Genomic DNA, 17,952 nt, shown 5'->3' on the forward strand with positions numbered 1-17,952 from the left:
TAAAAATTACCATAATATAATCTCTTTTAATTGAAAAGGTGCTGTGAAATGGCTGTTACCAAAGAGGTAAAACAATGTTATCAAAACATGGTAAAACTTACAGTTTAACATGGCTGACATTACTTAGATCTTTGTGACTTCATCCTAATTTAGTTACTGTTATACATCTGCTGATTTAGAAGGAATTACTTGAGATACTTTTAGATATTCACATCATAATCTGTATTAGTTTAGGCAGAAGTTTGCTTTATCTTGAATGTGTTTTTTCTGAAGTCTTCTATCTGAAGGTGTTATGTAGTTCCTTTAATCGCTGTTCCGTAGCTCCTTTAATCAGGTTTGCTCTTTTTACTTTCTGTATTCTGAATAGCGTCATCCTGATTTTTCTTATGTTATTCTTAACATAAGAACAGTTCTATTAGATGCAAACTAAAGGTCACGGTACCTCTGGACTTAACATTCAAATATGTGAGGAAGAACATATAGTGATACCTTCCCAACTTTAAGTGATTTATAGGTCAAGGACTTCCTGCGTTGGAAGTAGCAGCTTTTTTGCGTTCCACCTCTGGGTAGGATTTTTCCATTTATTTCTAATTGGATTTGAAGCAGTTAAATTTTTTAGCAAGTAGAGCATCCTGTGGCATCTACAGTTACATTGTAGAATTACACTATATAGTATATATTCTGTATACTAGAATTACACAGAATGCTGTGTTAAAGCATCCTTACGTTTTTTGTTTTGAATCTGAGATTTCATTTACAAATGTTTCTGTTAGTGCCACATGTAGGAGCTCTGGTGTAAAGCAGGTAACTTAGTGGTTGACTCCATCTTCAGTGCTTTTAAAAAATGTATGTTTAAGTAGTGTCTGTCAGAATATTGAAGATTGTCAATTCTTGTCTGCAGAACAGTTACCATCCCTGAGCAGTGATAGAATTTTCTAGTGCAGCTGTGATTTGAATTAACACACCCCTGTTAATATTTTCATAACTAGAAGGTATGCTTAGGGACATTCATTAGTGTAATAAAAATATTAAGAAGTAGCAGTCAGCTTAGAAAAGAGAAAATAATAGTGATGCTGATGTTCACTATATTTTTATGCTGGTTTTAGACTAGCAGTCTCAACTAATTGTTTTGAGAGATGGTTTCCGTAGGTGTCCTCATTCCAGTGTGTTTCTTCCATGTTCTGTAGATAATTTATGTACTGCAACACTTGTGCTAGGAGAGATAGTGGGAACTCTGATACCTTACCAGTTTCAGCTATGAATAAAATTTGTATGGGAAGAAAAGGTGCCTGTTCCTGAAAATAATGGTCTAAATGTGTAGTACTAGTATAATTGCAGTACTGTTGTAATTCGTTTGTTAAATGTTAACTGTTCTATCTTTTTTTTAGTCCTTCAACGAGCAATAATATTCCACTCATGAGAGTTGTACAGTCGATCAAGCACACAAAGAGGAAGAGCAGTACAATGGTGAAGGAAGGGTGGATGGTCCACTATACTAGTAGAGACAATCTGGTCAGTGGCTTTAATTTCTTCCTAAATTAAGTTAGATTATTTTTTTTAAACCAGTGTATTTTACTTATCTTAATTAGATATTTTGGTTTACAGTATCATTTGAAAGAACTATTAACTATTGACACTAATATTCTAATGATCTAGGTGTCTGTAAATATTTATGTGTAGATATGAGGGCCCTTCATTCTCCCATCAATTTGCTGTATCTAAAAGTAAGCACTATTGAACACACCCTACTCTCCAGAAACTCACTACTCCTCTTGATGTTACTGGTATAAAGAATTGTGGCTTGACTCTGTCCTTAGCTATTCAGGCATCCTCCAAAGAGACTACATTGTTTGTTTCCAGTGCTACGAGTAATCATCTCTTAATTGAACCTTCTTAGGCAAGCTCCTTGGGTTTATGTATTGGGAAGGAAAATAAGGAAGAATAACTGGGTTCCTTAGAGTTGTCTGATAGGAGAGAATGGATCCTCTCATCTTTTAGTAGATGAATGAAAAGGATGAAGTCAAGACACTTCCAGATCTCATGCAGCAGTGTGTTATACTGAGACTTCATGAAAGGCAGCATAAATACTTTTGCATTCTTTGTGTTTACACAGGAGTCCAATTGAAGGGGACTACAAGAATTTATAGAAGAAAAGTTAATTTAAGTTATCCTAAAGTCAAGCTGATGAGTGACACTAGTCAGCTGAGGCTACTGTAGTATTTTTGTTTTTTGTGATTATCAACTAAACAGACCACTGTCGTCTGTCAGAAACTGCCTTAAAAAATATCTTTGAAATACAGTTTTGTAATACCTGGATGTATTTATCACAAACAAAAATAAGTATCTAGTGTATTTCAGATGACATTCCAGCTAAGGCTACTTAACAGACACAGTAATCGGCTAGCTATGGAAAAACTAAGGCCAGGTAGCAGGCGAAGACACATAGTTCTGAAGTATTCATGGCAGGCGTGGTACTCCTCTCTGGTTTAATCTTTCAGTACAGCCAGTACTTTCTTCCATGAATGTTTTTAAACCTCTTCATGGAACAGTGGTCAGATTGTACACCTTAGCTTAGTTTGTTTTTATTCTGCTGTCAGCCTGGCTGCTACCTAGATGACATCTACCGAGAAGGCCATGCAAATAAAGTGAAGTATTCTGCCCCAAAGCAAGGTATTGTCAGCTAAGCAAGATTTCATAGAGCTCCCTAATGGGAAGAGACTTCTGTGTTAGGCATTACGATATCAGCTATTTCCCTTGACCCCTCTGTTCTCAGCAATGTCAGACTGTTTTCTGTACCTGAACAGGTTGGGCTTTCTGTCAGTTCCAGAAAGGTTCATTTTAACAGCAGTATCTGTATTCTTGCTCATCCTGGGTAACAAGATATTCCACCCTTTATAATGAGAAGTTTCTGTATTATCATCCATATTGTTTTCCTCACCCTGAGCCCATCCTTTCTGCCCATAGGCAGATTTTGAATCACCGAGGGAGTTACAACGTGTTCCTTGATTTTTTTCCCTCCTCTAAAGTCTTTCCTGATTCATGATTTTATAAAGAGTATATATGTCCAAGAGACCGGTTCATCCTTACATCTTTACCCATCTTCCATTCAGTGCTGGCTGGGAATTCCATTTAGTTAAATCCATTCATGACGTAGCTTTCTTTGTGTGGCTGCTACAGGTAGACCTAGCTTCCCCATGATTGAAGGTGTTAAAGCTCTGCTGTATTATGTTTTAAACTTTTGCATCCTAAGCCAGAATGAGGGTCTTGGGTTTTTGTCACGGAAACATAAAAATGGGTTTAATAAGTGAGCATGGGGCAAGCAAAGTAAGTTAGACTCATACAGTCATACATACTAAAAGCTTGCTTCTTCTGCTTAAAATTACAAGACAGTTATGTGCAATCTGTATCTCATTTTGATGCAGATGTTTCTTATTGGTGGAGACTTTCAGAAGATGGCTGTTCAGTCTGTCTTGAGTTTTATTTTTCTCCCCCCCCCCCCAATACTTTGTCCACTTGAATCTCACAGTCTGTCTTGCTTGTGGGCTCTTGACATTCTTGAACTCTGTGTTGACAAAAGAATTAAGGACTTGTTAGGCTTGTTCAGTCCTTTGAACCCTTATGATGTTGGTGTGAGGGCTCAGAGGGAGGAAGCATGACTCCCAACAATTGTTACTAAATTAAAATGCTTCAGATTCAGGGAGCATATTACCTAGAGTGAAACCCATGTAGGTGAGTGTTTTTCCTGTGTGAGATAGCTGCTGTTAGATAAGCGATATTTAAGTGATATATAACACTGCTATTACTGTCAGGTAAGTGATACTTTGTTCTGGTTTGCGGAAATAACTTTTGAGCTTCTTTTTTGTGTATCTAGTCATGTAGATTTATGTTAATTGATGATGTTAGTAATTTTAAGCATTTCTTATTTAAATAATCAGGTAATCAAAGCCATACCAATTTATTTCTTACATTATTGTACTGTGTGTTTTGTAGAGAAAAAGACATTACTGGAGACTGGACAGCAAATGCCTCACGCTGTTTCAGAATGAATCAGGCACAAAATATTACAAGGTAATGAATGCTGAGTAATAATTATGTTGCACAGTGTTTTGCTGATCTAAAATCTACTTCTGAGCAGTATAAGTATTTTCTTAATTTCCTCATCTTTTTTAATCAAAACTGACCAGGTTAATTGTTGGCCAAACTTTGTGAGAAGGATCAGAACCAATTCTGAAAAGTTGCTTGCAGCTCTCCTTATGTCTCTCTTTACATTTTACATGTACTGTTCTGAATTACCTAGCAAATTAAACCTTCTTTACGATTACCAGAGAATCTGTTTGGCTGCCAGTCTAATGAAAGCTAGGGTTTTTGCATTCTATATAGAAGTAGTGACTGGAAGTTTGCATGCTTATGTATTTCATTTGATCTCAAAATTAAATTATTCCAACAGTACAACTGAAACTTGAAAGCAAGATTTGGAGGAAAATTTAGTGTGCAGCCTGGCATTATATACATGAAGCTTAGCAATTATTTTAGTGTATTGTTGATATAACAGTGTGTTCAATGGTGGAATATTTAGAAAATGTGTTTGAATGTATAAACAGGATTTTTCCCTTTCTTGTCTTACACCTTTAGGTGGGGGTCCAAATCTTGAGCTTCTTCCTTTATAAGACCAAGCCTTTTCTCTGTACACCCAGCTAAACTTGCCCAGATCCTTTTCATCCCTATCTTGACCAATGCAGTCTCTTCTTCTCAGACCTCTCTGATAACTTGTATTGCCCTGTGCATTCAAAACACAGCTGGTAAAATATGTTCCTTGCTTGTTGCTCTGTTATGTCACTGCTTCTAGTCCTTTGACTTGCCCGTTTGCACCCCTCTTTTTAACTGCTTAAATCTCAGGTTATTTGTCTTTGCTGTTAGAATAATTCAGGTTTTTGCCCTTACATTTATTTGTTCTTCATCTTAATCGCCTGTTGTCTCTTATCACACTAATGCCAGCCCTGTGTTCACCTACTGTTCCCTACTCTTGCAAGTGATATGTACCTGTACACCTTCCTATGTATGTGGAATGTCCTCCTCCAGCTAGTGTGAACTTGCAACCATTTCTTCCTTCAGATCTGTTCTCTAGTACTGCTTATACTATGATCTTAAACTGACAGGGCTGAAGAGTCAGAAATTGTTAATATCTGTATGAAAGAGATTATTTACCCAAAATGATTCAGATAAGTGAAGCAGTGCTTATTGACTAGCTTATATAACTGCATCATCTTCTTAATGTTGTCTTGTTTCACTTTTCCCCTGTCGTCTTCTCTAGCTAAGCTGCATAAACTACAAGGGGGAAAATGGTCATTCTGTACTTGTGCATCATTTGTGTATGGTTGTGGGATGTCTCACGCATGTATCAAGATTGCTGTGCTGGGGCTGGAAGTCTCTCTAGGCTTGTAGAGAGGAATTCAGAAAGCTGTGGGTGGGCAATGGTCATGCGTAGTTTATGACATTAGTTACGATGCTTGGTGTTTGGTATTTTGATGTATTTTATTTCTTTGCAAGCACTTTAAGTTTTGAATACCAGTATATAAAAATAGTATGTGCATTTTCATTTTTTTTAACCTTTAATATTTTTCTTCAGGAGATTCCACTTTCAGAAATTCTCCAGGTGACTCAGCCTCGAGATTTTTCAAACGTGGTGCAGGGCAGCAACCCCTACTGTTTTGAGATCATCACTGACACCATGGTGTACTTTGTTGGCGAAAACAATGGCAGCAGTCATCACAGTCCTGTTCTTGCTGCCACCGGAGTTGGACTTGACGTAGCTCAGGGCTGGGAGAAAGCCATTCGTCAGGCTTTGATGCCAGTCACTCCTCAAGCTAGCGTTTGCACTGCTGCAGGACAAGGAAAAGATCACAGTAAGCAGGCAGACAAGGCACTATCATTCATATTCTGAAGCTGTTAATAGTAAAGATTCCTTTCAGGAAAGGTCTCATTTAGAGTGAAGTATTTCTGTCTGTCCTCTGCTGAATTGTGTCCATAATTTCCCACAGGTTTCTAAAAAGTGACCCTCAGGTTTGTGGAGAGTGGGCAACTCCTTCAATCTGTTGTAGCAGGTAGTAATAGTTAGGAATCGGATTTACCAACATGAGTGCGTATTGCAGAGCTTTATTGTAGGAGCAGTAAGATCTCACATGTAGTTGCTGGACGTAAAAAGGGACCTTAGTTTAGATATTTTTAATATACTTGCATAATATATTCAGATCATATACTCTGAAAACTAAATTTGGATATTTTTTGATGTTATCCTGTATGTATATTAAAGCTGTGAGATGTCAGTAACTGAGAAGAAAAGGAGTAAGTGATAAAATGTAAATACCACCAGTGCTGGAAAGGACTATTGCTGAGCTGTGGGTAGAGATAAAAAGTGCCCTGTTCTTTTTACGCATCTGCCCTCTATTTCTTTCTCTGACATAGGATCAGATTCATTATCAAGACTCCACTAAACTGTATCTTGTGTTCTTTCTCTTCAAACATCTTGTTCCTTGTGACGACATTAATTCACATTCTGTATTGAGATTTATGTTTTCATTCTTTAGTTTCCTCTTATCTTTCAGCTACTCCTTAATCTTCTTTTAGTGAAGTTCTTTTTTTGCGGGAGATTGTGAGATTAGTTTCTCTGTCTCTGATGTCTGGCTACTCTGCACCAGCAATGGTTAAGAACATGTAACCACTAGTGTTAGGTAAAGGCACTTTCTGAAAATGATGCAACTGTGGTCTGAAATGGTAAGCTATGAAAGCCAGTACTGGTATCTGTATTCAGTTACAGTGAAGAAACATACCTGTAAGATGGTACCTCACGACTGGCCTTATACGTATGTAAAATGCTACTTTCAATATAAAATTCTTAGTTCCAAATATATATACACCAAAGTTCACTTTGTCTTCTAGAACTGGAGGCTTATTGTTGCTGAGACTTGCAAAGTTGCTTTTCCCAAATTGGTATTTTTTCAGATGTAAATAATAACATTTTTATATTAAAACTTGGCAGTTGTAGGAAATAGAGCTGCAAGGGTAGGTATGGTGAATGGAGTATTTTGAAGTATTTAGAAGCGTTTAGGATTCTAGGAGTAGAAGTAACCACCATGAGTTGTGGAGTGGCATTCACATATCCTTATACAACTCAGGTTGGTTTTTAAACTCTAAAAAGCCCACAAAATACCCCTTCATCCCTCTTCTTTGTACACATTACAAGGCATCAAAAGTTTCCAAGAGTCTGAGAAAACTAGACTTCTAGTTAAAAAAATCCAAAGCCGCAGAAGCCTGTAATACGGTCTTCTGAATGACAAGACCGAAAGAGGAGGGAGGTATTGCTACTGCTTGAAATGCTTGCAGCAGCATCAGGGAATTTATAGTGTTGAAATGTCCACAAAACACTAGCTTATCACTTTATACCACAGTCTGTCCAGAAAGTGGCTAGAAAGGAGGATGCTCTTCCAGTCTGACCCAAGGGAAGGAGTCCTTTCTGACCTTGTGCTTGGGGGTTGAGGTGGGATGTTTCTGAGCTGAAATGAGAGAAGATTAGTAAGATGTTACTTGGTATAGATTATGTATTGAATCTGGCGTTACTGAGGTCTTCAGAAGTGTCTGTTTTTCAGCCATTGCTCTTAGCATTGCAGACGATTTATTTGAAAGTAGTAACTCAGACTCTACCTACCAGATATTTTGTATGCTGTAGCCATCTGTGGAGAAGGGTTCAGTGTGTTCTCTTCAAACATTTTCAAAAAACTGTTTGTGTTGACCTTAGTAACTTTTTTGTCTACCACCTTTCTTGGTTTTGCTTGTGTTCTGTACTGTTACTCCCATGCAGACTTGGCTATAGTCAATAATCAGTAGACATATGCAAGTCTGTAATTCCAGTTCATATTTCAGCTATGAAGGGTGTCTTTAAGAACTCATATTTATTCCTATCTTGAGGCTCTAAATTCATTCTCTGAGGTAAAGCACAGGTGGCAAAAGTCAGATACAGACATTTTCTTTGTTCTCTGAAATTGTGGTTATTAAATCTCATGGTTCTTCATAAGGCTAATGAAAACTTTTTCAAAGGGCTAGTAAATATGTAGTATATCTTCTTTCCACCTTGTAGGTGCATTTGGAAGTGAAAGGAAAGAGGTGTTTTCTGCCTGCCTTGACATATCTCTTCTTGTCTGTGCATCTTAATGTCATTCCTGTAATGAAAATTTCTTGTCAAAATTTGCTGAAGGCTGAAAAATTCTTTATCTCATGCTTTTACTTGCAAATTACACTTCTGAGATGTGCTCTTATATTCCAAAGACTCGTATGCTTCTATAGTTTATCCATGAAACAAAGATTGTTTATATTATGGGTTTTACTGCTTTTTTAATTATCAGGCCTTCTTGCCTTGCTTGATTTGTTTCCTTTTCTCATGCATTAATTCTGCATCTTCTGATGCCAAAGGAAATTAATAACCATGTGTTCATTTGACTATAAGGTATCTGCCTGGTCTGCTTTCCTGTATTTTTCTATATTACTATTGGAAATTCTTAGTAGTTTAATGAACTCCGATACAATTGCCACATTACTGTTGCTTTTGGATCATCAGCTCTCTGTTGTGTACACACTCATTCTACTCTTTCTATTATCAGTGGTATGACAAAAAATAGTCAAATAATTCCAGCAGAACTCCTAGGGTTATTTATCTAATCAATCCATGAAATCCATGATCCAGGATATGATGTTTCTGCAGAACATCAATAAAAATTGTTTCATCATGACTGGTTTAGAAGTCAGTAAATGGTTGGGGATTTTTGGTTTGGTTTTAGTTTGGGGTTTTTCCCCCCCCCCTTTTTACTAAAAAAAGCCTCTGCCCTTCCTACTTACTTACTCAGTTGTGTCTTCTTTATTGCAGAAGAGTTATCTTTAAGCATCTCTGTTTCAAATTGCCAGGTCCAAGAGAATGTGGTGAGTATGTGCATTGTATAATAATGGTGTTTATTTCGTAGAATCACAGAATGGTTTGGGTTGGAAGGGGCCTCAAAGATCATCTGGTTGCAACCCCTCTGCCATGGGCAGGGACACCTTCCACTAGAGCAGGTTGCTCAAAGCCCCATCCAGCCTGGCCTTGAACACTGCCAGGGATGGGGCAGACACAACTTCTCTGGACAACGTGTTTCAGTGTATCACCATCCTCATACTAAAGAATTTTCTTATAGTATTGAATCTAAATCTACCCTCTCTCAGCTTAATGCCACTACCTCTTGTCCTGTCCTACATGCTGTTGTAAAAAGTCCCGCTCTAGATTTCTTGTAGGCCCCTTTAGGTACAGAAAGCTGCTGTAAGGTCTCCCCTGAGGTTTCTCTTCTCCAGGCTGAGCAAGGCCAGCTCTCTCAGTCTGTCTTCATAGGAGAAGTGCTCTAGCCTGGATCACCTTTGTTAATACCTGGGTATTACGAAGTACTTAGTAGTAACAGCGTCCAGATGAGAAATCAACACCAGGGTATTCTAGCTAACGAAGTCTGTATTAAATATGGAAGTAATCTACTTACCTGGCACAACTGATATTTGACTGTCCCCACTTAACAGTGCCGCTAAGTGGATCCTCTTCAGGAAAAGTTTGTTGTGTTTTTCCACTCCGTTAAGGGGAATGGTGGCACCCTTTACAGAGCTTGATTAATGTCAAATGTAAATACAGCTTAACCTGTACTTGTATGCTATATATGTACTAATAAGCTTGTGAACATTTTGACTACTCCTGGTATTTGTGATTTCTCTTTTTCATGCATTAGGATATCAGCTCTGTGTATCAAATATTTGCTGATGAAGTGCTGGGATCTGGTCAGTTTGGTATTGTATATGGAGGTAAAGTACATTTGATTCCATTAAGCATTTACTGAGCTAGAATGTCTATTAAAATTTCTCTTTTCTTATTTCTAGCTGTACCTAGATTGTCCAGGTGAAGTTTATCATGTTAGAAGTTTTGTTTGGATCATGTTACCTTGTCTCTGTGCAGTTTTTATGTAGTGTTTCTTACAATTCATTTTTTTGCATTTAGAGTTTTGCATTGGCATAAAAATCATTTCGGCATATGCATTGCATTTTGACCACAGTTAAATACAGAGCAGTCTGTATTCTGCATTTAGCCTTTGTGGTTTTGCTTGTTTGTTTTTAATTGCAAATTCTAACTGTTGTCTGTATTACACAGTATTAGAAGTCATCCATTTAAGGAGGCTGTCAATTATACATGGTTTTTAATGACATCTGAGAAATGAGGCCACAAGCAATTAGAAAAATACATATTTTAATTTGTGGTTTGGCTGTTTATGCAAGTATTATAGACATATTTTATGCAAACAGTTTAGCTTCAAATTTCTGTCAGCAGGAGAAAGTAGAGGGAGAAATTCTTTACCTTAACTTGGGTTTAAAATGTAGTTTTATCACTTTCAGTTATTAAAAAATTCTGTTGCAATGTATAGCTTATTTAGAGTAGTCACAAAAAGAATAAATGCTAGACATGAATCAGCACATTTTTTTTTCTTCCTGTATTTTTTGGTCCCATGTGTCAAATTTCAAGTGTGGAGAAAACCACAGATCATAAATCTGGAAAGAAAGAAAAAAAAAGTGCTAACTGATGGTTTAAAAATGGTAACCTTTTGATGGCTGACATTGGTTTTCTGTTTAGGAAAACATAGGAAGACTGGAAGAGATGTGGCTATCAAAATCATTGACAAGATGAGGTTTCCAACTAAACAGGAAAGTCAGCTTCGTAATGAAGTAGCCATTCTCCAGGTACAAAAGTGGTTTTGGATCACATTGGAGTTCTCTCAGATAAGCCATTTACAATATTTTGTAATGTGTGTATGTGCTCTGAATTGATTTGTTTAATCTGCATATGTGATTTCTGAGTCTTTTTATAAGAGGGAATCTTAGAAGAGCAGGAATTCCTGAGTATTTGGTACAGTTGATAACTTGGGGGTGGTATCTATCCCCTATAGGGGATCCACTGAGGGAGGTGTGTACTCAGGTAACAGGAAATTCTGTGTTACTTTTTTTGCTGTCTTCCACTACTGGCTCCTCAATCTGAGTGTTATTTTTGTATGTTTTGTATTCAAGCTGCTAAGTATATCAACTGATATATATCAATATATATCAGTATATATTCAAGTATATATTTTAAGAAATACAGAATTTGCAGTTTAAAAAGTTTAAAAAGCTTTTGTATTCAAGCTGCTAAGTATATCAACCGTAAATTTATAATTTTGGATCAGATTAATCTTAACTAGCATGTTTCAGGGGTTGATGTTGGTTTCAAGCTACTTTCTTGCCTCAGACATTTTGTTGGTTTGGGTTTTTTGGTTTGTTTGTTGCTAACTCTCCGCTTGGCTGCTTTTTGATTTGTGGTACAGCATGTCTGTGTAATCCGGCATATTTCATACCATTTTGTTTTAGTGATATACCTATACTGTATTTTAGAATTTGCACCACCCTGGGATTGTGAACCTGGAATGTATGTTTGAAACGCCAGAACGGGTCTTTGTTGTGATGGAAAAGCTGCATGGGGATATGCTAGAGATGATTCTTTCCAGTGAGAAAAGTCGACTTCCAGAAAGAATAACTAAGTTCATGGTCACTCAGGTTGGTAGCCAGTCTCTCTACTTCAGTACATGTGTCTTTTCTAATTATGTGAGAATGGAGTTTGGAGAAGGGGGTTTCTGCACTCTTATTTAAAAGAGCATAGAGGGCTGCACATCTACGGAAAGTGGAGTAAACATGGAAAGAATTTGGCTGTTAATTATGTTAAATTTATTTGCTCTTCTTTCCCAACACATAACATTAGGAGCATCCAAAGATGCATGTTAAAACAGTAAGCATTCAGAAAGACGGGGTTGGGAAAGCAAAATAAACCCCATCAGTACCAACTCCTGTTAGGCTTGCGTAGTATATTACATGGGTTAATTCTCGAAGACTATGTTGATAAAAATGACTGTATTGGTTAGTGTTTGTGGCTTTTGACACTTGTGATCTGCTTAAATAGTTCTGAAAATGTTCTTTCTTCTTGCAGATACTTGTTGCTTTGAGGAATTTACACTTCAAGAACATTGTGCACTGTGATTTAAAACCAGAAAATGTACTACTAGCATCAGCAGAGCCATTCCCTCAAGTGAGTGAAGATTAAAAAATACTTTTCATCACTTTTCACTGTTGTGGGATTTTTTTTTTGTTGTTGTTTTGTTTTTTGGTTTTTTTTTGTTTGTTTAGGTTTTTTTAAGAAATACAGAATTTGCAGTTTAAAAAGTTACCTCTCGTGGGATTGATCAACTGATTTAGTGTAGAATTACTTGAATTAGATGTACTATAGTTGTCTTTTTTTTCCTTCCAACTCTTAGCCTAGCTTTATGCTCAGTGGTCTGTTTCAGTTTCTTTCCACCCAGAATCTGGGTCTGAGTTCTAGCTAAACCTCATTGTTTGATTTCTGTGTAGCTGAAGCTACTAGCTTCAGGAATCCGATGAAGAGGAATGTGATCTGGCTGGGATTCATGTGCTCTTAAAGTTTTGGTTCTGTGCCCTGTGAGGGTGCAGATTTGCCTCTGAAAATGTGCTGAGTTGGGAATCAAGTGTTTTGACCTTATTTGCACACTGATGGCCATGTAATAGACAAACTGCCTCAGACCTGAGTCTGTGCAAGGCCAGTTTAGGTCTGCAGTCTGCAAAACCAGCAACCTAAAACCTTAACTGACTGGCTTACATGATGTTTATCTCTGATTTAGTTGATGCCATGTTTAATGAGGATAGCAAGCGTATCAAGTACCACTCTGGTCTTGGGCAGCTGCATGCTTTGGAGATCAAGCAGAGATTTCTCAGTTCAAAATGTATTTCTTTTGCAGGTGAAGCTGTGTGATTTTGGCTTTGCACGCATCATTGGTGAAAAATCTTTCAGACGCTCTGTGGTGGGGACACCTGCTTATCTTGCCCCTGAAGTGCTCAGGAGTAAAGGTTACAACCGCTCTTTAGACATGTGGTCAGTAGGAGTTATTGTCTATGTGAGCCTTAGTGGTACATTCCCATTCAATGAAGATGAGGATATCAATGACCAGATTCAAAATGCAGCCTTTATGTACCCACCAAATCCTTGGAAGGAAATTTCTAGTGAAGGTAAGGAAATTAATGTTTGCTTTTAGAATGCCTTTATATGTAGATTAGTGCATTGAAATGCTTAAAGTTTGAGGTTAATTCAGATAGATAGGAGTGTGAGAATTATCGATAGCTTGAGTTTAGTAGACTATGCCAAAATGGATAAATACGAGCTGGGATATATCTGTGAAAAATACAGTCAAATACAGGAGGGGCTAATAGATTTAGCAAGAAAAATAAATTGCATGCATGAGGAGTAGGGTAAATAACCTGAAACTTCCCCAAATTCCCAATGAAAAGTTAAATCGTGTGTGAGTACTTGCTGAATGCTGATCTCAAAACGTGCTTAATCTAAACTCATATTACAGAAACAGTTCTAAGTTGATTCTGGAATTTTAGTTTTGTATATTAGCAAGTGAAACAAAACCTGGATCTAAATGTCAGGTCTGAACAATCTAGAAGCTTACAGGGTTGGTCTCTGATGCTGTCCAGTGCCAGCTGTGTATATGTAAGTAACACGTGTAGATGTGGAAGGAGAACAGAAGTATACAATAGTGGAAGTGGCTGCATGATTTTGGAACACAGGATTATGCTCAAGTTATTTAGGCATTTCTGAAAACTGCTAAAATCAGGAGGGGAGAAGATTTAACAAGGAACACAGTAAATCTTTTAGTGTTTCCATTAAAGCTAGGGGGCAGCTCACCCCTAGCTTTGGTAGCCTCATTTAACATAAGCAAAGCTAAATACAAAATTCAAGAGCTTGATTGAAAGCATTCTGTACAAACAGTTGTAAAAAAATTGACTTTCACTGCAGCATGTGAATGATGATGGAGATGGTGAATATTTAAACAATGTCATTTTTACCCTGTTCTTTGTCAGCCATTGATTTAATAAACAATTTGCTTCAAGTGAAGATGAGAAAGCGTTTCAGTGTTGACAAATCCCTTAGTCATCCGTGGCTACAGGTAAACCCATCTGCCTTTTTCTATGTTTATAATGGGTGAATAATGATTTAATTTTTTTTTTTAATTAAATCCTTCAGAGGCTTATTAAATCTGCTATCAAAGTCTGTTAAGAAGCACTCACAGCAGGTTACGTATTTCTGGGGTTAGCTTTACATTTTATGTGCTCCGATGTTCTATCCATCTGTTAATGGCTTCTTTCCTCAAGGGAAACTTTATCTTACTGTCACTATGCCCCTTACTTTTTGTTTGACACCAAGATAGAGTTTTACTCTTCTGGCATCTCCTGAATGTGGGCAGTGATGTGTGCACGAAGCCGCGCTGCAATGAGTGTTAGAGACAAACATTGTTAGTTCAGTGCTGAAAGAGGCACACAGGCTGGTGTGTGCCACGAATTTATCCACCACTTTGAGGTGGGTGCCTTTGGCAATGGTTTCACAATACTGTATGATGTATCCATGCACCCAAATAACCTAAAAGGTGTTATGGGGAAAATTCAATTACTTTTGAGTTCAAACAATATTGGAATGAGTATAATTTCTTATATGGGTATGTATACAAGTAATTTTATAATGAAGCTGACATAGCTGTCTTGTTACAAAAAGTTTTGAGGATTTACAGTATTACAACCTTAGATACCAGCCTATTTAATTTTGAACCATTCTTTGTGGACAGTGTTGGGGTATTTTGGGGAGAGGTGTTTGGTTTTGGGTTTTTTAACATTATACTAAAAGTAGAGGCAAACTGCAGAATTTATCTGTGGGAGTGTAGTACTGCTGTTTCTTAACACTGCTTCCTTAAATCTCATTTACTCCTTAGGATTATCAGACCTGGCTTGACCTCAGAGAATTTGAAACACGCATTGGAGAGCGTTACATTACCCACGAGAGTGATGATGCACGCTGGAAAGAACATGCTTATGAACACAACCTTGAGTACCCCCAGCATTTTATTATGGCTCCCAACCCAGATGATATGGAAGAAGACCCTTGATCTATTCATTATGCTAAATTGCAGCAAGGAAAGATACTCCGACAGAAACTGAAGATAAGTTTTGGCACAACTGTTGTGCTTTCTGAATGCTGTATGCTGTTCAGTGTGCAAAGCCCCAGAGGATCCTGCATTGACTTGAGAATAGACTGTCATCTGACAAGCTTCTCTCCATCTCTGCTTAAACTATGAGTAGTTGCTGGACAGTGGCACAGGCCCAACTGGGTAGCATTTTACCAAGTTGTGTGACTACAAAGCCATTACTGAGGTGTAATGTGCCCACATTGAATGGTATGTGTGGTTTCAAGGTTTGGACTGGTTTCGGTTTGTTGGTTTTGTTGTTTTGGGTTTTTTTCATAGCCTACACAGTAAGAATTTTGTAATGGTTTTCTAATCCCTATTTACTAGGCCGTAGAGGACTGTTTTCTGTTACTTGGATACATCTCCCATTTCTTAAACTCTGCATGGTGAAAAGAGACTGTAAAAAGAAATCAGTGCAGAATACCTTGGCTAATAGCAAAACATGGTGGTTTAGGTCAAATACAGCTTCACAGATGAAGGAATAACTTGCTGCTGGTAACAGTTAAATATGTGTGTCTTTGCCCTAACTGAACTTTTTCCAGCTACCCTCAAAGAGAACACCCCCTAACTTCTCACATTCCTCTTGAAATGCTGGCTGACAATCCAAAGAGATGACAATCAAAGCTATGCTAGTCCTTTCTGTTGTCTGTTAAAACAGAGCAGTAAACCACAACAGTATGTTGCTGCACAAGGCTGGTGCACATGCTGTTGTTACACACCAAAGGCATTACCCAAGTAATGCACAGAGAGCACCCAAGACTTGATGTAGCGTACCTTTTCACTGTGGAAAACCAGCTTCTAGCAGAAGGATGTGGAAAAACAGGGAAGAGCATATGCAATTTCCTTCTGTTGTTCTGAGTAATTAGATTTTTTAAGTTTTTCTAATACTTTTCTAGTATTTTTAAGATTCTCGGGACTTACATGAGGAGCACTTTGTAGCCTGTGAGCTTGTGTCTTAACTGCTCAAAAATCTGGGAGCAACACTGGGTATCAGGTCACCTGTTGCATCTGCCAGGGCAGCTGGACTGTAGGAGAATGGGCTTTGCCTTCTGACCTTAACCTGCAGTCCCTCCTTGTCCTCTTTACTGTGTTGTTTGAGCTGAATGTAGAGTCCCAGACCAGCTCCTAATGCAGTTTCTATGCAGATGCTTCAGCTGATGGATTTCCAACCATTTATGGACTTGTGGCACAATAGAGAGTAAGCAGCAGTGTTCTTTGAAATGATGCCCTCAGAGGACAGTGTAGCAGTCAAGAGTTCCTGGTATTTCAAAGATGTTTGAGGCCCTGAATGCTAAATGCAAAGAGAAGAAAGTTGGTTTTGGTTTTGTTTTTTGTCTAATTTTGGGAAATGGAAAAAGTGAAGTCTTCCTTTCTGTGTGGGATAACAGCATTGTGATGATGGAAGGTGCTGAACGGCTGTACCTATCCCTGATCTGCCAAGCTGCTCAACTGCAGCTTGATTTTAAATACTTTTTAAAGAACTAATAGAGGCTTGAACTGCAAAGTCAGCGAGAGGCTCTCTCTCCTGTAAAGACTTTTTGTATGTGTGTTTTACTGTTGTTGTTCAGGTAAGGATGCAGGTGAACAGACTTTTTCTATGTTAGATATACATAAAGTTTGGCAAGGTTATTTCGGGGCTGGCAGCTCCTTGCAGTGACAGTGACCTGGTGATAAAAACATCAGCAGCAGCTGCAGGAATATATAACCACAGGTAGGTTTGGATGTTTAACCTGCCTTTTCTTTTCCTATTGCCTTTAATCTGGCTGCCACTACATTTTGCAGGTATCCAGGCTGGTAAAGGCAGCACTCTGGCTTCCCTGTTAGGGCATACCAAACCTAGCACAAGATGCTAGTGCATGGCAGTGCCCACCAGCCCTTCTAGCCACCAGTCCTCTCTCTTAGTACATGTTTCTCTCAGGCTTGTGCAGGGGACCTGCCCGATGGCTGTCCTGTCACTGCCACTCCTACACTGGGGGTCACCTTCCTCATTCTGTGCTCTTAGGGCAGTGAGGGCAGAGGAACTCTTGAGTGGAACCGTGCCATCCTGTTAAGGCAGGTGTTCAGGACCAGTACTGCAGCAAGGCACTGTTTTTCACCTATGGAGCCAGAGCAGTCACCCATGAAATCAGCAGTTTGGCATTTACCCTGCCTTGGCAAGGGAAGCAGGGCTTTTTTCCAACTTCCACTGTGGAAGTGCCCAAATTTCAGTAAAACTTGCTGTTTTCCATCCTAACTGTAATAATGCAGCTTCAGTCTGGTGTAAACTTCAGCGTTTATGCTTGAGCTGTCACTTCAGGTTTTCCTGTGGTTTTGGGTTTGATTTGTTTTGGGTTTTTTTGGTGGTGTTTTAAGGGAGGAAGTAAAGCCAGTTCAGTCACTCCAAAAAGCACAACAGGAAAAGAGGAAGGAGGGGACAACAATGAAGTAGAAGGCCTGGCTGATGTCTCTCCCCATGAAGTCTGCTGTGCTCTAGAATATTATATGAGCTATTTATTCTTCAAGTTGTATTAAAATAAGTAATGCTGTTGGCAGTTGGAGGACATTAGCTGAATGTGTACATAGACTTATGGGGCCAGACAGTAGAAGCTGCAAGCAGCTAATAGTCAAGGAACCAAACCAAAATCAGACATACATTGAGTAAACTTTTTTCAGCATAGGTTTTCTATTCCCTTTTTTAATACCTTTACTGCAGCCTTTGACAGCAGTAGGTTACAGTGTTTAATATCCCTACCCCTAGGTGAATTAAGTTGCGTTCATAAGAAATAGTGCTATGATGATGCTAGAA

At 38.3% G+C, this 17,952-nt stretch overlaps 1 protein-coding gene across 5 annotated transcripts in view; it reads left to right on the forward strand.

Moving 5' to 3' along the window:
* The window catches only part of PRKD3 (protein kinase D3), a 37,982-nt gene extending 21,926 nt beyond the window's left edge, over window positions 1-16,056 (forward strand). For 3 of the 5 annotated variants that reach the window (XM_057415309.1, XM_057415310.1, XM_057415308.1), the window contains 11 exons: window positions 1,389-1,512; window positions 3,991-4,068; window positions 5,627-5,903; window positions 8,915-8,967; window positions 9,792-9,864; window positions 10,685-10,791; window positions 11,476-11,637; window positions 12,065-12,163; window positions 12,888-13,155; window positions 14,014-14,099; window positions 14,916-16,055. In XM_057415309.1, coding sequence (XP_057271292.1) covers window positions 1,389-1,512; window positions 3,991-4,068; window positions 5,627-5,903; window positions 8,915-8,967; window positions 9,792-9,864; window positions 10,685-10,791; window positions 11,476-11,637; window positions 12,065-12,163; window positions 12,888-13,155; window positions 14,014-14,099; window positions 14,916-15,089 — 1,501 coding nt within the window. In that variant the 3' untranslated portion in view covers window positions 15,090-16,055. Of the gene's footprint in view, window positions 1-1,388; window positions 1,513-3,990; window positions 4,069-5,626; window positions 5,904-8,914; window positions 8,968-9,791; window positions 9,865-10,684; window positions 10,792-11,475; window positions 11,638-12,064; window positions 12,164-12,887; window positions 13,156-14,013; window positions 14,100-14,915 lie in introns of all 5 variants that reach the window. The other 2 variants (XM_057415312.1, XM_057415311.1) reach the window with 2 other exon arrangements.
* The last annotated feature ends 1,896 nt before the right edge of the window (window positions 16,057-17,952 follow it).

Source organism: Pezoporus wallicus, unplaced genomic scaffold (assembly GCF_028554395.1).
Source record: "Pezoporus wallicus isolate ANWC-B61680 ecotype Strahan unplaced genomic scaffold, APGP_CSIRO_Pwel_v1 contig_5352, whole genome shotgun sequence".
NCBI classification, from domain to species: domain Eukaryota; kingdom Metazoa; phylum Chordata; class Aves; order Psittaciformes; family Psittacidae; genus Pezoporus; species Pezoporus wallicus.